The 19,512-nt window shown below is 47.9% G+C and overlaps 2 protein-coding genes across 2 annotated transcripts; one reads left to right on the top strand and one right to left on the bottom strand.

The window, feature by feature from the left end:
- Positions 1–4,955: 4,955 nt before the first annotated feature.
- Positions 4,956–11,390, top strand: tgif2 (TGFB-induced factor homeobox 2; the record flags this gene model as incomplete). Its single annotated transcript, XM_080001110.1, has 4 exons — positions 4,956–5,186; positions 7,920–8,161; positions 9,899–11,055; positions 11,303–11,390. Exons 1-4 carry the CDS (start codon positions 5,168–5,170, stop codon positions 11,388–11,390), a joined length of 1,506 nt encoding a protein of 501 aa, XP_079857236.1. The 5' UTR covers positions 4,956–5,167.
- A 2,846-nt stretch (positions 11,391–14,236) lies between these two features.
- Positions 14,237–18,880, bottom strand: myl9b (myosin, light chain 9b, regulatory). Its single transcript, XM_080000192.1, has 4 exons — positions 18,782–18,880; positions 15,715–15,918; positions 15,390–15,551; positions 14,237–15,278 (listed from the first exon to the last, which is right to left on the bottom strand). The coding sequence occupies exons 2-4, from the start codon at positions 15,896–15,898 to the stop codon at positions 15,103–15,105; spliced, it is 522 nt and encodes a 173-aa protein (XP_079856318.1). The 5' UTR covers positions 15,899–15,918; positions 18,782–18,880; the 3' UTR covers positions 14,237–15,102.
- Between the last annotated feature and the right edge of the window lie 632 nt (positions 18,881–19,512).

Below are 19,512 nucleotides of genomic sequence, written 5' to 3'. Positions count from 1 at the left end.
TTGTTACTATTCTTGATATTCTTGCTCAGAATCGGCTAATAACGCTGGTGTTACTATGATTATCGTCTCCTAAAGAATCTATTAAGACTGTTTATAAATGTCCCCCCGAGGTCCACAAAGCGGGCGGAGGTCTGGTTCTCTTGTCCCCCACCCTCCTCCCTCTCTTCCCAGGCCGCTGGCCACCCTGTAGCTTTGCACAACACCTTGTGGCCATCACACGCATCACACATACAATATACACAACAAACTCTCATCTAACGACGTCTTCCTTGTGTTTCCTGTTTTACTTTTTGTTCGCTGTTTGCTCTGTATGTTCCTGCATTTAGATCCGGAAATTAATATTACCGAGCTGTGCGACGCAAAATTTTAAATCGGGCTTCAAACGGGGGTATTTATCGTCAGGTAGTCAACGACAAAGTTTAAAAAAATAATAATAATAATAATCCTTTGTGTCCTTAAAATGTTCTGTGTCCGAGGTTTTAAATGCTACGGTGAAAGTGTGTATTTGGAGGCACTTGATTTTTAAAGTGAATCACTTCTCCGCGCCAGATGTAATGATCTGGCATGAGGATCTAGGTCGAAGAATCCGGGACAAGTGAGCGATTTCCATCGTTTTATTTTCGGGGGGAAAATCATTTTTATTTACATTTTTATGCTTTCTCGGTTCTCCATGTTCCATGTGGGCATCTCTGTTGCACTAATTAAAATTAAATGATCTGAAAACTGAGTGGGGAAAGCATTTAATCCAATACATACAGATTAATGTCTAATTATACTCACTAACCCCAGATGCATTTTGCAACTGAAAGCAGGGTATTCAAAGTGTTTTTTCTGGATTGTTGGCGTGTGGAAATGCATGTGAGGGCCGGCATTTGACACTACTTTAACTGCCTTTTTAAAGCATTTAACCCCACAATTGATTTATTTTAATTGCTATATTGTTGAACCAAATTACTTCTTTTTCTGGGCAGGCTTATCGCCAGTAAATCCCACTTTAAAAGCATCAGTTAACACATCTACATCAGCGCGTCTGCTATTTTTTTAAATTCTTTCCATTTTGTTTTTTTTCTATTAGATAAACCTAAAACAGATTAAAATCTTAAAATCAATACTTGCCATCATTTTAATGTCAACTGCACCCTGCTCAGTAGACATTTTATCATTTATTTATTTCTTTTTAACAACAAAAGACACCTATTCGGTATTCAGTGTATTCAGTCCATCTCAAACCTGGAGCTAAAACAACAGTGTAGTAAACAGCTGCTCTGTGTGTTGCCCCCCAAGTTTTAAATTCACCAGGTTCTACTACTTGTCACTGACCCTCAAGTCTTACGACAGTAACTGCCCCCCCACACCCCCAACCCCCGGGGTGGCTGTGGTCACAAACATTTAACATTTGGAGCACACCGGGAACCAGAACTGTAACGGTGCGGCATCTCCCGCCGCGCAACTTGTTTAGTTTCTGTCGACGTAGAGGTCGGCCATGAATGTTTTCCACGCACCAAATCCCCGTTTTTCAGACCAGAGTTTAATCCCAAGTCGCCAGCAGTGACACTCGCGTCGTTTGGCCGCCTCCAAATGCCCCCCCCCCGCCCCTTCAAGTGAATTGCGTTGGAATGGTGCAGAGTTCCCCTCTTGGCCCCGGGTGCTCTAATGCCTCCCTTACACCCACTGTGATCCAGAAAAAACGCTGCCTGGAGCTTTGAATCCCAAAAGGCCTGAAGATTACCATTCTCTCTCTCTCTCTCTCCCTCTCCCCCTCCCTCTCTCTCCCCTGGCAATAGCTTTCTGTTGGTGGCCGGCCTTTGTTTGCGGCGGGGCTGGACTGCTCAGGATGACACTTGGTTAGGTAAATGGCCCCGGGGGTGTCAAAAGCCCCGCGTCGTTAGCACCTCGGCGGCTTTTGTGTGGCTCGGGCCTCTGTTGTCGCGCTTGAATGGAATTCTAACGGCGAGGGGGAAAACGCTGCGTGTCTGACAAGTTTTCTTCAAATCGCTTTCCGAGTTGAGTCGCGGTCCTCCCGGCCGCCGCGCACAAGGCGCACGGGACGCGCTCGGCTCTCCTGCGGTCTCGCGGCTCGAGGTGCAGAAAATTCCATGTTGGGGATAATTCCATGTCGGGGGTGTTTGGTGACAGATCAGACTTTAGTTTGAAGCATGACTCCAGTTCGGAACCAGGCTTAACCATTTGAAATGGTTTCCACCCCCGTCTTTTAGGGTATTCGTCATACAAACTTGTCGGCGCGGCTTATGTGCTCTTCCACTGGTTCCTGCCCACGCTGTCGGCTTTCATCTCCCCGTCGCTGCAGAGAAATGTCACCTGGCTTGTTGAAAACGATATTCTGTACCCTTCAATGCAGACGATCCCAGTGAAGGCACCCTGCTGTGTGTGTGTGTGTGTGTGTGTGTGTGTGTGTGTGTGTGTGTGTGTGTGTGTGTGTGTGTGTGTGTGTGTGTGTGTGTGTGTGTGTGTGTGTGTGTGTGTGTGTGTGTGTGTGTGTGTGTGTGTGTGTGTGTGTGTGTGTGTGTGTGTGAGAGATCCCAAGTCGTCAGAACAATCACAGATGAAAGGCAATACTGTCCCGACCTGCAACGTCAATGTATGAAACACCAGGAGATGGCAGAGGCGTACTTGGAAGGGAACAAAGGAAGGCCCGTTGATAAAAGCGCCGTTTCCAATACACACACACACACACACACACACCTCAGCCACAGCAATCAGCGGAGACACACCTAGGTCCATTTCCTGGGGAGCTCCGTCCAAACAGTTCCAAATAGTTGCTCTTTTGTTTTGGAAAGACTTTTGAATGAGACCCTCCCCTTCACTGTCGCATTTCACTTTTAGGCTCTCTACACATTTGCTTATGTATCATTAAATATAAGTTTACAAATAAATTAAAAAAAATATAGGTCAAACAAATAAGTTCTAGATATTTATAAATAGCTTGCTGGTTTATCTTGTGTTTTTTTTCAACATTTACTTTTATTTTGCATTTTTTTTTATTATTTTTATTTTATTTTAAATTTTATTTTTTGGGGGGGGTGAATCTTATTCATTTTGGATATGGGTAAACAAATCTCAAACCTACAACGTTTGCCAAGTTCATTTTGGGAATTGCATTTCCAAATGTTCATTTCCAAAGTCCAAATGGCAAAGGCATTTTTAAAAAACTCCACGCGGGCCGTTCTCACACATTGAGCGTTTTGTAAAATATATCCAACATCCGTGTTGATACAGTGCGGCTGTTGTCCGATCTTTACCATCTCCTCCTTGATACCCAACGTCATCACCACCTTTTTGTTTTTGTTTTACTGCATTTAGGTTGGAAACAATGAAACGATCAAGGAGAAAGAAGAAACTATGCTCTTACCACTGGGTAATAGGATGTAGCAAAAAATGTCAATGAAATACTAGAACTATTTTGTCAAGCACATATTTTAATGACTAGGATTTGTCAGTATCAATAATATTATACATATAGGTTGTGCTAATGTCGAAAGGTTTGGGGGGTTTTTTAGTATGTTGCTGAATGTGTGTTTAATTGAAGAAAAAAAAAGATTTATATAATTTCTTGTCACTATTATCTTCTCTGGTAACATTTAAACGTACATGTGCAATACTGAAATTAAGTTAATGGGTTCTTTGATATTAAGATGGAATTCTTAACGTCCTGTAATCCCATGCTTGTTATACATCAACATCTGTAAATAAGAAACGCAGGTTGAAAAAGCTTCATCTTTTACAATGCTGTAGATCTATTTATACTGTTTCAAAAGTTGGTCAAATAATGGAGAGAGGTCAAATTCAATAAAATGCACACACTTCTTTTTGAAAAGTACAACATGGGTAATGTTTGTGCCTCTGTTGCTCTTGTTTACGTGTTTCCCCCCCCCTCCTCCGGTGTCCTAGTGATTCAATTCAGCTCCGTTGGAAACGTGCGTTTACACTTTCCGAGCAGGCGGGAAAACGAGAAGTGAAGATAAAAGACGAACCGCAGTCGAAAACATGGAAAGATTGCGCTTAGATTTAATATTCCAAGATAACGACAGATAAAAACGCACAGCGCATTTCCTCAGACTGGACTGGACCTATGTGTACATTTCTCCATACCTTATACTGTATGTGAACATTTATACAGACAACTTCAAATTAAAACAGAAAAATATAGGCATTTTATATATATGTATATTTATGTACATATATATAAATATATGATTGTGTGTGTGTGTGTGTGTGTTTAAGAAAGTGATATTCTGTCAAGTAATGCACTGGTAGCTGTATTGCAGCACGCTGACGGACAAAGGCCTTTCTCCGCTTGTCTCTGCATCGGTTCCGTGGTATTCCGCAGGGGAGATCATGTGCCGGAACATAACGGTTTGCCATCAAACGCAGCGCATTCCTGCACAGCTCCCCCTGAGCATGTGCCCGTGACGTCATGAAGCGCTTGAAAGCGGCCAACCGACCCGCCGTGTGTTCGTGACGATCACGGTTAACGTCGCGTACAAGACCCGTTCAGTCGGTGCGGCCGGTGATTCATATCCATTTTATTATTATTATTATTATTATTGTTTTTATTATTGTTATGATGTGTTGTGAGACACGCGGTGCGCCGAGCTTTGAATGGAAGGCTTCGGCCCGTCAGTCAATCAACTCGGGGGCCGATGACGTCACAGTACCGTCTGCCGGAGGGGCGGTTGGGGAGGGGGGTGTGGTGTGCGGGGAGGGGGGGGGGGGGGGGTGTGCGAGAGGAGGCCGGCGATTGGCCGGCGGCCGCCTGGTGGGCGGGACCAAAGCCCGCTCCGGCTGTCAGATTGGCACAGAGCTGGCGCCGCCGCCGCGCGCAGGTAGAGCGACAGCCGACAAATACCACCCCCCCCCCCCACCCCCCCCCCTTTAAAAAACAAAAAAAAACAAAAGGAAAAGGAGAGAGAGCCAGTTCGCCGGAGCAGCGCGATGGAGACGGATCCCTGAGGAGGCGACGACCACGACAACGTTTACGCGCGCGTCGTCGGGAAATCGAGGGATTTAAAAAAAAAAAAAACAAAACCCCCCAAAGCGAGAGAAAGGCGCCCGGTAGGGGACACCCTCCTCCCCCCTCTCCCTCCCCGCCCCCCGCGGCCGTGCGACGCTTTGTGCGCGGACAGCTGCGCGTCTCCATCAACAAAGAATGAAGCCGTTGAAACGAGGTAAGGAGGCGAAACCGACCCCTCGCTCCGCGCCGCGAAGGGAAGCGGGGAGGAAGGGAAGGGAAGTGAAGGGGAAAGGCCTTTTCTCCCCCGCATCTTTCCAAAAAATAAAAAATCGGGACCGTCCGTAACGCGCCCGCGTCCGCCGCCGCTTTGTTTGCGTGTTTTGTTTGGTTGTTGTTGTTTTGGTTTTGTTTTTTTTTTCCGCCGCGCGCTCGAATTTGGAGGGAGCTCGGTGTCCGTCTGGCGGAGCGCGTGCGCGCGAGGTACCGGAGGGGCGTGCGTGCGTGCGGCTCCTTTGTGAGGACCGCGGCGCGGAGACGGAGCTTCTGCCCCGACAGATGTTCCCACCGACCGCGGCGTCCGCGTCCCCGTTTATTCAGCCCCGGGAGCGGCGTGTAAATAGCCGCCGCCGCGCACGCCCGTCCGCCCCCGTTGTGAGTCGAGTCCCCACGTTTCTCTCGCCGCCGTCGTCTGCCCCGTTTAACGTCGAGGTGAAACTTCCAACGAGGGAAGAGGAAAAGGAGGAGGAGGGGGGGAGTCAAACAATCACAGTAAAACGTGTTCAGCTCGACGGCCGTGCCGCGGTGTTTTAAAAAAAATAATACGAATAACAACAAGGAACCGGCCGTCGCGGGGTTTTATTTCCAAAGCGAAAGCGTTAAAGACCGAATGACACCCTCAACAGTTGGTAAACAGTCGGTTAGCCAGCCTGACAGTGCGGGTTCCAGTTGGATAGCTTTAGCATAAGTTAAGCTAGCTGCTGCATGTGCTGCCAGTCTGCGGAACACCCCCGTTGGAAAGACCGTTTAAACGGTCAAAAAAAACAAAACAAAAAACAAATACCGCTAAAAAAAGAAAGAAAAGAAAATCACGTTTCGGTGACTTGTTCGATCGGTTTAACGTCGCGTTTCTGAGAGAAACCACGCGGCGGTGGGAGAAGCGCTCGGACCCCCCCTTTGTTTACTTCGGCCAACACCACGACACAGGATTCCCGTTCACGCGTCACAAAGTGTCGCCGCACCGGGGTTCGTGCGCGTCCCGCTTCCAGGTCGCGGACCGGAGGGCTCCGCTGGCGTCGCAATGTGCTCGCCCGCGGACCGAGGAGCCGCCGGTGAGACGTCCGACATCCGTGCGAGGGATCCGATAAGAGTCGAACGATTCGCGTTGACGGCGCCTTCGACCGCCGAAAGAAGAGTCCGTGGATTCAAGTTCTTAATTTGGGACCTTTCCACTGATACACGAGGCTTGGAGACTGATGTCCGTCTGACCGATTGAAGTAAAGTTTCGCCAGGTCGAAACTCCCCTTTGTCTCCTGAACTATCCTCATGGATCGTGTAACCTGGTCGATCGAGCGGTTGGATGAGTTGTTTTGGTTGTTGTTGAAATAGGAACGATGGTTGACCAGAATTAGTTTTACTTTCAGGGTAAATGAACGCTCCGCACCTTATTTGTGTGTTGTGATTTACCGAAACCTCAACCAAACGGTGATTTGAGTGTGTTACACGTGCTTTCCTCTCGCCCCTCTCCACATTCTTAGTTTTCCTCCACTTGCTGTTGCAAATTCTCCCGCAGAGGGGAATATTTTTTTGTTGTTGTTGTTTTTTTTTTTTTTTTTTTAATTTGAAAGATCAACTAATGGCTCCAACTGGTGGCTGTGGAGGTGAAGACAGCCCCCTTTGGATGGCCAATGGATAGTGAGGCAGCCGGCCACTGTGATGTTGATATGCACACAATCTCCTTTGTGAAGACAGGCGCTGCCCCAGGGGTCAGGTTTCACCCCAGCCCAGAGAAAGACATTTACTGCATTCTATAGCCCACCCCTGGGATAAGGCATGCTCCATTTTGAAGGAGCCGTTCCCTTCGGCGGCGGGCCTTTTAGAGTTGTAGACAACAATAAAAGTCCCAATTTCTAAAAGCCCGGTTATAAGCGGGCGTTGGGCCTATGTTGTTTTAGCGTGGAAAATTCACTCGCAATCCTGCGCAAAAGTCAAAACATTTGCCGGGTCTGTGAATTTGTCTGTCGGGGTTCCGTGTTAAAGTGAAATTCTAGTCTTGCTCTCCTTATATGTAGAAAAGTCTGTTACCCACAGGTTACGATTGCGCCTTCAAACAGCTCACTACATGTTGCGATGCGGCCTCAAACTACCGTGGATGTTAAAACAACCGGGCGGCATCGTCTGCATTGTCACTAGAATCCACGAGGGAAGGCTGAAACTTTTATTCTACACTTTGCGGTAGAGTTTCCATCGCCCCGGGTGGACCCATAACCGTTATTGGGCTCAAATAGGGCGTCTATCAAGAGATTAGCCACAATATACAAACATCTGATACCAGAAGCCATTCAAATTCTCCTTTCTTTTGTGTTAGATGTTGGTTGATGGAAGTAAAGGATTTCAATTTGGTATCTGTTGTCATAGTGGTGTCAGTTCACACCTCTTTAATGTACAATTGTTTTTTGTTTACCCTATTTAGCAAATTGCTGCCCCACTGCCTGTCACAAGAACTAAAATGTTATGCCGTCTTTGGAAAGTAGATTAAATTAACCAGAACCTTGAATGTTCAGCCATGGTTGAGAAAGTGGTGCAGCCATCTACCCTCACCTATTTTGCTTCTTTTGTCGCAAATAGACGCAGTGAGGTTTGTCTTATATTAATCATATTTAAGTCGGGAAATCAGAGTGGCAAAATAACCTTGAGGTAAAATGTTAATTGCCGCTGACTCCTTCCACAGCTCTGGATGACGAGCGTCTCCGAGAGCAAGAGCTCTCCTCAGCCATGTCTGACAGCGATGACAGCTCTCCCCTCGACCTGTCAGGCAGAGGATCTTCTGGGAAGCGTCGTCGCCGTGGCAACCTGCCCAAGGAGGCGGTGCAGGTTCTGCGGAGCTGGCTGTACGAGCACCGTTTCAACGCGTATCCCTCAGAGCAAGAGAAGCTCAGCCTGTCGGGGCAGACCAGCCTCTCAGTGCTGCAGGTGAGACGCCGGCTCACTAGGAAAGCTGTCCTGGAGGCAGCTCCTCTGTTTAAAGAACGTGTTTAAGCATTCAATGTTATTCATCTTCAGTCAATCAAACTCTTGCAAAAAATATAGAACCAAATATTTGCTATCAGCCTTTATGCCATTTTATCCGTTTTGTTCAATGCATTTAGACCAAATTATGTTTTATTTATGATAAAGCTTTGAGGAAATCACATAACATGAAATTATTATTTTATTGAAATTGACAGTTCAGATATTATGATGGTACAAGTGCTAATACATGCATTTAAACATCAGCGGCAAACCTTTTAATCATCATTGTAGTGAGGACGCATGATCCACGTCACTTCACTTTCACCTGACATGACATTTTGTCAAGGTGACTTAATAAGTAGTGTGAGATATTAGAAAACCAGCTAAGCGCAAGTCAGAGCCAGCTAAACATTCTCTAAAAACAAGCAGCAGTTGTAGAATTGTTGTGCGTTGTTGTTGTTGTTTTACTTCACCCTACCATGCATTTCAAAGTGTCGAGGATCAGAATGAGGTGGCAGCAGGCTGGTGTGTTTATGTAGTCACTTTGGTGGAATTCCTTTGGCTGGCTTCACTGTGGTTCAGTGTATTTGGAGCTTCATTATTGCCAGCTGTGCGGTTACTTTCTGTTTGGGAGGGTGCGCCACTAGAGGGGGCAATCTACACTCACTGCCCAGCACCTTTTTGATCTTTAATGAAATGCCTCAACTCCCAACTTTGGTAAATACAAAGCCAAAGGTTCCATACTAATAATTCACTCTCACCATATATAAAAGTAACCTTATCATCCTGTGAGGACTTCTTACAAAAGTTGACATTTAATTTAGAAATTTTCACATTTAGATGCCTTGTGAATCCTGTCATCGATTGTATTTGTTTTTACAATTAGAGGTGTTACCTTCAGTGATGTTAATTACAGTTGGTTAAAGAAACTGTGCGTTTTACATGACATATTAATGTCAAGTCCGTTCATCGAATCTTTAAAAAAATGTATTTTCAGGACCTGTGTAGAGGACCCAGCGTAGTGTCACAGTATTTTGTGCAGTTGTTTACATTATGTCTTGGCTGCACATGCGTCTTGACATACTGTTTGTCTCAAAAGTCTAGCTGAGCATTCAAAGATTGTGATCCAAACTGAGTAGCATCTTTTACCCTCAGCAGCATATTTCTTGCATTTTCCCCACGGGGATTAATACAATTGTATTTTATCTTAAATATAGTTCTTAGAATACTTTTTGACATGTTGTGAAAATCCCAGGCAGCTTCGAAATACAATTAGCAAAGCTAATGTTACTGACTCCACTGTCTACACATGAGGACCATCCAGCACTGTGTTCACCACCAATATTGATTTAATGAATGTGCTGTTGCAATTAATGTGTTCCATTCCTGTTTGTTTGTTTGTTCAAAATCATCAGACATTCTTATCTTGGGCAACAATCACAACAAATGTCTAATTTCTATAGATTCGAGTTAAGTTTTTATATTAAAGGTTTATATCAGATGGCTTGAAAGTCTTGCTGCTTTCAAACTGTTCTTACTTTTTAACTTAACTGTAGTAAAGTTCCCCTTTTTGTTTTTATACAATTCCCTTAAGTCATTGTGGTATTACTTTTATCAAGGGATCTAAAAGCATTGAATGTTATCAGAACTCTACAGCAACCATGTTTTTAAACGGCTTCTTTGTCTTCTTTCTCCTAGATATGTAACTGGTTTATCAACGCTCGTCGTCGCCTTCTTCCTGACCTGCTCCGCAAGGACGGGAAAGATCCAACCCAGTTCACCATCTCCCGTAAGGCGGGAGGCAAGCATGAAGGCCGCACACTGCCCACTGCGGCCGGGGCCAGCTCCCCAGAATGTCCCTCTACCTCTGCCCCTCCTCCGCCTCGCCCATCAGTCATTCGCTCTGCCCCCACACTGGACCTCAGTCTTCTTGGGAACACGGCAACGGCCATCCTAAAGGGCGCTGGCTATCATAGTAGGGAAGGCTCCGTTCAGGCCCTGATGAAGCTGGACACACAAAGTCTGCTTAAGGAGGCAGAGGAACAAGGTGCTCATGCTACAGTTATCACCAGTATGGCGTCAGTAGCTAGCCCTGCCGGTGGGCTCTTCAACACTCCTCCACCCACCCCTCCCGAGTTATTCCCCACCCAGGATTTCAGTGACCTCAGACTGTTGGTGGATGCAGCCCTGCAGAGGGCAGCAGAGCAAGAGAACCTCAAGAGGCTGCAAGAGAGCCAGGTCAAATCGAATGAAGCTACGAAGGCTGACCCAATGGAGTCACCACACAGCGCTAGCAGCAACGATATGGGCCCCACACCTCCTCCAGAGGACAGCCAGCAAGTGATGGATCCTTCCAGAGTGCAGCGTCTCATGGAAAAGGCTATGGTTCTTCCAGTGTCATCAGCTGCCTCTGACCCAGTAGCAACAGCCGCCCCGGCCTCTCTTCCATCTACAGCGTCTATCCTGGTCTCTGCGCCAAGGCAGTCGTCTTTTTCCATGGCTAATGTCCTGTGGAGTCCGGTGGAAAAGGCTGCTATTAGAGCCTCTAATCCACACCAAGCCCGACTCCTCCTCCCCGCTGACCAATCAGACTTATTGCCAGTATCCACTAAAGTCTCAGGACCACCTCATTCTCAGAAGTCAACCTCTACTTTTTCAGCGCTGGCCCCTGCTCCAGCCTTGGAGCAAATTGTAGCTTCAAGCCCAGCCCCGGTTTCCATGGCAGGCCCTATATTTCCATCTGTCCCAGCTACAAGTTGCCCCATGGTCCCTGCTCTGGACCTCGACTCAGCCTCAACTGCTGCTAGACAGGCATCGGGCCAAACAGTCGCCCGTGTTCGAGCTATTCCTTCCCCGTCAGTTTCCCCTGTCCCGGCCCCGAAATCAGTCGGTGTCTACTTGCCGTTCCACCAAACCCCCTTAGACCCTACGAGAGTGCCAAGCTCGTCACCTGCCAGAACCATGACATCATCTCCATCTCCCATTCACACCATGCCCTATGCCCTGAGCAGCAGCAGCGGCAGCGGCAGCAGCAGCGGCGGCAGCAGCGGCACCACCCAGAGAAGCCCTGCCGTGGTGCCCAGCGTATGGAATGTCGTCCAGGGTGAAGCGAGGAAGCCCGCCCCCCATCCTGCAGTCAAGACCCCTATGCCCACAGTCTGGAGCCCGCAACACAGCCTGCGTGCCGTGAGTGAACCAGTGAACTGAATGGCCGCCGTACCCATGTGCATACTTAAAAAGGAGAGTGGCCAGAACCCCTGAAGTCTGGCCAGTATTGTACATAGGAGATCCAGTACATTCTCAGCATTGGTCCATGGTGACAGATGACGTGTATGCTTGCTCAAGTTGTACAAACTGATTATATGCCTGCAAACATGGATGAAAAGAAGGGACATGCATAAAGTCGTGTTTTAAAGACTTGTGCTCTCTCAAGCAACATTTTACCCTTTTGAAATATCCTCCCTGATGAAAGCTGTTGCTGGTCAGAACATTTTAATGCTATATTACTAAACTGACATTCCAAAATACAAAATTAAAGTTTATGATGCTGTTTTTCCAAGTCCAATCTCAACTATTACTTTTTTTTATATTTTTTTTCCCCGCTAGTAAACGCCGAGGCGGATAGTGTCTGTAGAGTGTAGCAGATTTAAATCGGTGGTATCGCCGGTACCAGCAGAGCTAGTCTCATCCGTAGCAGTACTGGACTTTGTTGAATGTAACAAAACAAAAAAGGTATTTAATAACATCACCTGCCAGCCTGCCTATCAATCCGTCGCCTTGTCGAGGGGGGAAAAAAAGCAGATGCCACCTTTTTCCACGTGTCTCACCAGCGCCACGTTCCACTATAGCTGTGCACTTTTAGATGTTTTTATTTAGCCTGTTCTTCCCTTTTCGTGATCATTCCATAGACATGCACACAGGCTCCTCCCTCCGTCCCGTGAGAAAGGAGATTTGGGGAGGGGTGTAATTGATTGTACTGCAGCGAGCCCGACTGCATGGATTTCCTCCCGTGTGCCTGTCCCCATCCCTTCCCCCTTCCTGTCTGCCTCCATGAATTCCAGTCCCGGGGCAGGACGGTGGCACTGCCGAATTATGTCAAAACTCCCAAAATAAACAACAGCTTTCGGGTGCCCGGATCAAAACTTCAAACCGTTCTATTTCCCCGTTTTTTTTTTTTTCATTCTGTCCCGGTATTCTAGCAAGCAGTATTTTGTAGATGCGCGAGTGTGGCCTGTTCTCCTCATCGTATGTGCCTGATGATGGGATGGGAGAGAAGGTCACATTGGTCCTGTTACAGAAATCAATTTCGGTGGTGAAGCGAGCAGCTCAGCAAAGTGATGTCATCGGCCTCTTATCTCTCCTGTGGCGGAAATGAAATGCAATACCTGCTGCGACGCGTGCCGCCCCGATTGGTTCCTTCATAAATTAAGTGCAAAGAAAATCTGGCCCGCGATTGTAACGTCCAGGTTCTATTCTTTTTTTTCATCATTATTATTTTTATTATTGTTGTTATTATTTGGTCACTCTATTTCCGACTAGTGTTTTTAATCATCATAAAGGCTCTTGACAAAGCAAATGTAGCAGATGCAGCTTTAGCTGACGACCAGATGACCTTTTTATTTCCTGTGGTACCATGAACCAAATCCGACGCCCTCTCATTGGTCCTGTCACTCTGTTTGTATTCCTGGGTTCTATAGAATTGATTATCATTCATAGAGGTTGTAGTTTCCATGAAACTGTCTTAGCATATCTCACAATATGTGGCTGAAAACTAGAGCTGTATTAACAGTTGCCAGTTGATTTCCGATGTGAATATACTGTAGTAGCATCAAGGTGAAATGTCATTTTAGAATTTATTTTTCATATGGGTGTATTTTCTTCCCCCCCCCCCCCCCCCAATACTGTAATGTTTACTAGTGCCATTCAACAATGGTATGTTTTATTTTTTAACTTTTTCTTTTTTTTTTTTACCTGTGCAAGTAGAAGACTGGAGAAGAAAATCTGTAATTCTGATAAAAATACCGCTGAGCACAATCCCAAAAATATTCTTTTTTTTTTTTTCCTCTCGCCTTTAGCTAAATAAGAGTACCTCCTACCCTGCCATCTTTATTTTGTCTGTTACTTTCTGAGTTGTATTTTATGCATGGTAGTACAAGGTGATAAGATGCTAGAGAGATGTCTGTTTAATACCTCAATTTACACAGGCCACGTCATGCTTAGGACTTAATGTACATATATGTAAAACTAAGTAGAGAGTAAACACTATTAACGCTAATCCCGGTGGTGATACTGGAATTGTCTTAATACTGATTACAGCCGCGGCAGGCAGGTTTTTGCTTATATCTCTAGATTCTATAGCCGGTTTTATGATCCAAAATGACACTTGGAGTCTAGTAAACATGTACGATAATGCATGTACACAAAACGTCTCTCCAAGATCTGGTTCTTTTCCGTGTGTCTGTGTGTGTGTGCGCGCGCGTGCGTGTGTGTGTGTGTATATATTTGTGTTTTTTATTTTTATTTTTTGGGGGCATGGTTTTATGCGTCGCTTCTGTAAGGCCAAATGCATTCTAACGGTTCATTTTGTGAATCATGACCTACCATGGGCAGTATAACTGGCTACTGTGCCTTAAACTTAGGATTGAGGGAACATGTCCTCTTCTACATAAAAACATTTCAATAGTCTGTGCAATATATGCCTTAAACTCTAAATATGTGTTTTCTATGAGCATTTCAGAGAAATAAAAGTTCAGTTTTTGCTAAGGCTGCGTTCTGTTGGGTTTCTTTTCCTTCCTTTGAGTGTGCATTGCTTTGCCATCTGTATTCAAGCTGTGTTCTCTGATGTGAGGTGGCCAATCAGTAGAAGAGAAAATACTTTCAAGAGCGTTGCTTTCAGTCTTAAACCTGAAGGGGAAATGTGTTCCCTCCCGAGTTCTTGTTGAATGACGTCCGTCCAGCGCCGGCTCAGAAAACACAAGTAACGAAGAGATGCTTACATTTCAAAATGATAAAGGGACAAGACATGAGAAATTATTCTTGCACAATTAAGATTTTATTTCTTTTCCCATATAAAAGTTGCACTAGATTAATAACATTGATACGATTTGACATCTGCAATTGGCGACTAAAGCATCTTTGAAACAAAGAATCCTTCAAAGGACCTGCATGGATGTAGTCACATCGTGAACTCAGTTGTCTAGTTTATCGTGTGGAATCTTTACCTGTTTTTGCAATTTTTAAGGCTAAATACTTTGTAATCCAGACATAGCCAGGCTGTTGGGGAATGTGTTAAATGGGTTTTATCACCAATTTTAGATGGATGTGGAATGAAACACAATAGTGTAACAATTGTAATAAAAAGCCGTAACAAAAAAAAACAATTAAATGTAACTGATCCATGTATTCAATTGGTCCGTCCTAGATGGGCACGGCTTAGTGTGTGTTATGTGAAATGGCATCCTGCAAACACACACACTGCTTTTGGCCATCCCAAGGGTCAAATCAGCTTCCCCATCCCTGGCCTACAAAATCTGGAGTGATGTGTTTGAAGCCAAACCTTTACCTATCCAGGTGACGCTAAGAGGCGAAGGGAATGCGAAGGAAGCTGCGAGAGACTTGTTTGTGATGCAAAGGCCATGCTTCACCTCTTTCGTAGATAATCGGAGTCGAAGTTCAAAATTTTAAAACGGGAGTATTGGAGAGCACCTGCCTGTATCGCCAATTAACCCCGAGCTCCCGCCATCCGTAGACCAATGCAGATCTAAGGGGATTCGGTCGGTGGGAAATAAAACGGGCGCATTCAATCCAGTCTCTCAGATCTACATGTGTCTACGACGCGCAGAGTCGGGGGGGTGGATGCGGCGTTGGGCGTGCAGGCGCATTTTCAGTCCTTTTCCCCCTCGCTACTCGTCGTCCTTGTCCTTGGCGCCGTGCTTCAGGATGCGCGTGAACTCCGCGTAGTTGAAGTTGCCCTTCTTGTCGATGGGCGCCTCGCGGAACAGCTCGTCCACCTCCTCGTCCGTGAAGCGGTCGCCCATGGTGGTCAGCAGTTCCCTCAGGTGATCCTCGTGGATGGCACCTGGGGGGGGAGGGGAAAAAAAAAAAAAGTTAACCCCGGGTAAACCCCCCCCAAAAAATCTCTCAAACCCCCTCCCTCCTGCTCCTCGGGGCCCCGACCGCGTTCTCTCACCTGAGCCCTCCTCGTCGAAGCAGGCGAAGGCGTTGCGGATGACGTCCTCCGGGTCGGTCCCGTTGAGCCTTTCTCCGAACATGGTGAGGAACATGGTGAAGTTGATGGGCCCCGGAGCCTCGCTCATCATTCCCTCCAGGTAGTCGTCCGACGGATTCTTACCTGAAGACCGCCGCAACAGCACAGGTTAACACGGGCGACATTTTCCAAGACGCAAAGTGTATTGAGTGCCCCCCCCCCCGGATCTACGCCTCGTCCCCGCGCCAAAACGGCCCGACGGAATTCCGCCAAGAGGGGCTCGACCGAGCGGCGGGGCCCTCCGTACCCAGAGAGGCCAGCATGTCGTGCAGATCCTCCTTGTCGATGAAGCCGTCCCGGTTCTGGTCGATCATGTTGAACGCCTCCTTGAACTCCTGGATCTGGGACTGGTCGAACATGGCGAAGACGTTGGAGGTGGCCCTCTGCGGGCGCTTCTTGGTGGTCTTTCCCTTGGCGCGTTTGCTGGACATGGCGGCGGGTGGGTCTGGGCCTGCGAGGGGTCAAAAGACACGGCCCGTTAGCGTGATTGGACGCTGCGTGCTCGCGGCGCGCTGGACAAAACTGAAATTCGGCGCCGGCTCGTGGGGGGGCAGAAGAGGTGGGAGGACGCTTTTGATGCTGGCGTTTAAGGGCAATATTAATAAATTAAGTGGCCGGTGCTGAAAGGTGCGATGGAAATTCGGTCCATTTGCCCCCCAAAAAAAAAAAAAAAAAAGGAAAAAGCCAGAACCGTTTATGAAAGGAAGCATCCGTTTCAAATTTCGAAGAGATAAACCACCTCGGTCCACCGCACCATCATATCTTTTTCCTGTGTTCTGCCTTAGGAGAGAGAATAATGCGTGTGTGTGTGTGTGTCTGTGTGCGTGTGTGTGTGTGTGTATGTGGGTGTGTGTGTGCCTGTGTGTGTGAGAGTGTGTATGTGTATGTGGCTGTGTGTGCACCTGTGAGTGTGTGTGTGTATGTGTGTGTGCATGCAGTGTGTGCGTGCGGTGTGTGTGTGCGCATGTGTGTGTATGTGGGTGTGTGTGTGTGTGTGTGTGTGTGTGTGTGTGAACGGCAGCGTCTCCCGAAACAGCCCCGAGCAGAGAGAGAGAGCCTGACGGGAGGGGCTCCTGCTCCTGAGTGTCAGGTGCGCCGCCTGACGCCGACGTGTGTGTGAGCAGCTGCCTCCTGGAAAAGGATTCCACAGGATCCGACCTGGCTCTCCAGCTCAGGTCTGCAAGAGACATTTCATGCGTGTGTTGGTCTGCCTGTGTGACTATGGGTGTGTGCGTGTGTGTGTCTGGTTTGGTACGGTGAGGAACAGGTGATGTCTGCGGATGAGTCACATCCATTTGGGCGCGGCGGAGGAGTGACATCACGCTCCCGGAGGCGCTGATGTGACGGTCGCGCGCGGCACGATGCTGCGCCGGGCGGCGGCTGTGTCGGGTTTACTCTCCCGGGCACCGGAGCGGCCCGTCCTTATAAGGTCAGACGGCCACGCCCGAAATGATTAATGTGTCCGTGCGAAAGGACGCTGTCTGAGGCGGGGTCTGTTTTTTTTGGTTTTTTTTTTACTGGCCGGGGCAGGCCTCATACTTTATTTGCGTTGTACGATAGACTCCCTGCCGGGACGGTGCGCGACGGAGGCTGTTTTACAGCTCATTTTCATACGCCCTAATCTGCCTTTCTGTCCCATGGAAGGTTGTTCATCCAAAGGACAGCTATGAGACGATCATCCGTGTAATCTGCCCGGCAACCGTATCACAGACACTTTGCATCGGTGAATAACGAATGGAAATATACCTCCTCCTCCTCCTCCTCATTCTTTTATTTTATTATCAAAGATAGGAGTGGGCGTCTGGGCCCTCCGCGTCAACCGCCGACACGTCGCGGACCGCTCGCGTTCGCCACACACTCCCAGGACTCTTTTTTTTTGTTGCCCCCCCCCCTCCCCGCAGCCTTGTTTGCGTTTGATAAGTTCTTTCCAATCTGTTATTGTGAACCTTTTCCTGTCCCTCCTTTCTGTCGCCGTAAACACGGGGGGGGGGTTGGCGAGCCGCTGGCCGCGCGCCCGTCCATTCTTCCAGTCGCTACGCAACGCCGTCGCTTTGAAGGCCGGGAGCTGAACGGGGTCCAGCGCTATGTCAAGGCCGCGGCAACACTGGAAAGTTCCAACGCGTTTTTTTTTGTTTGTTTGTTTTTTTAAACCGGAGCTTCTGATCTAACCGCCGTGCAGCTCTGTGAGCGCAGGTGAATTAGTTTGCCGAGGGGGCGACGCTCGGTTTTTAGGAGGGTCCAGGGAGCGGAGGCGCTGGGCTCCGGCCCCCGGGGAGTGCTCTGGTTCTCTCTCTTCTCCAAGCCGCCGCCTGGCTCCAGAGAGAGCGTCCTGTCTGAGTGCGGGGGGTCGATACGTCGACCCGAAGCCGCTGTAAACCTGCTAGGACAATCTCACCGCTTCACAACTTCCCCCCTGGGGGTCGAAGAAAGCAAAAAAAAAAAAAAGATGGATTACTCATTATACTCGGTTGGACCGATGAGATGCATTCGATGTCACATGGATTTTACAATGATTAATAAAATGGCTACGAACCCCTCTCCCCCCTTCCCTTTGGTGACAGAGCCCCTCTGTTCGCCCACACAAACACACACACACACACACACATACCACACAGCACACACACCTTGATATCATCAACTTGTCAGGCCGTCATCCCTCACTCTGACCTCTGACCCCGGGTCAGGGTGAGAGACGACTGCGAGGCCAACGGCCGCAAATTCCACAGACACTCACTGGTTATAAAAAGCTGCAAACATGACAGCTGCTGCTACACCCCCACCCTGGAGTGTGTGTGTGTGTGTGTGTGTGTGTGTGTGTGTGTGTGTGTGCGTGCATGTGTCTGTGAGTACATTTGTTTGAGTCTGGGTTTGAGAGTTGTTGAATTTCAGAGAGACAGAGAGAGAGAGAGAGAGAGAGAGAGACCTAAATGGGTCAGGGGCAAAGAGAAATTCCTCTGTCTAATCCACTGTGATGATGAGATCACAGCAAAACATAATAAGCGTGTGCGCGCACACACAAACACACACACACACACACACACACACACACACACGACCAACTGATGAGAAAGGACTTGGAGCACCTCAGTCCTACCAGCAGGTCTTAGTGGCTCTATCCCCCTTTTAGACTGATCCCAACTCTTACAGTTTACCTCCGTCCCACAAAACCCTTGAAATTCTTCACTGACTTCAAGGGCTCTTAAAATACACTAAACCCCAGTTGTTGTTTTTTTTGTTGGGTTTGTTTTTTTTTCCCCCCCAGACCGTCAGAGCACACGTGCAAACAAAGGCATAGAAATCAAACTCCATCTCACCTTGACGTCAGGTAGAATCAGCGAGTCCTTCAACCCCCCTTTTGTCTTGCTCTGCAGTGGAAGGGAAACAGGCGAAGCTCAGGAAAAGTTTGTTTAAAGCATCACCCTCCCCGTGCTCCCCTCCCCTGTCCCGCCCAGCCAATGGAGAGGCCGGGCCGCCCCAAACAGAGGCGTCCCGGGGCCGGGGCACTTCTCCATACATGGGAAAAGAATGCACGAGCCGCTGCTCGCTGCCGCCACAGACGCCACTCGGGATGTTTGGGGAAAGCGGTTGAAATGACAGGAACTACGATAAGGCGGCCTTATTTAGAGAAAAGCCCCGAAACCGTCAGAGGGGGCTCCTCGCGGCGCAGGGTCATCTGGGAGGATGGGAGTGGAGGGAGCGATAGGAGCAGAGTTTTTAAGAGCCAGAGTCCCCGCATTGCTCAGGAGTACTAAGGCTGCTGAGACTCCTTAAATAGGCAGCGCCGCCGGTCGCCGCTGGTCCCCCGACGCACCGGGGGGAATGCTTTATGTCACAGGGGGCTCTGCTGTCTGCCCAAACATCGTGTTAGGTTCAAGGAACAAACGGATTTACATGCCTCCTGCAGCATGGGTCATCTGTCACATTGTGTTGGCCCGTCAGCTGGATTTTCATGTTCCCATTTTTGTTGTTGTTGTTTCATTATATTATTTTCACTTTATTGTCGAACATACTTTCATGAAAAAAAATAAAAAATAAAACCCCATCT

This window comes from Zeus faber, assembly GCF_960531495.2.
Source record: "Zeus faber genome assembly, chromosome: 5".
Lineage (NCBI taxonomy): Eukaryota > Metazoa > Chordata > Actinopteri > Zeiformes > Zeidae > Zeus > Zeus faber.
Note: the sequence above shows the minus strand (reverse complement) of the source record. Positions and strands in the feature narration are given on the sequence as shown.

Bases quoted from the DNA above. Each gene is read 5' to 3' on its own strand.
- myl9b (XM_080000192.1), bottom strand. From the start codon at position 15,898: ATGTCCAGCAAACGCGCCAAGGGAAAGACCACCAAGAAGCGCCCGCAG. The intron at 15,552-15,714 runs GTACGGAGGGCC...GGCGGTCTTCAG, and splicing joins CGACATGCTGGCCTCTCTGG to GTAAGAATCCGTCGGACGAC. The intron at 15,279-15,389 runs GTGAGAGAACGC...CTCCCCCCCCAG, and splicing joins CTTCGACGAGGAGGGCTCAG to GTGCCATCCACGAGGATCAC.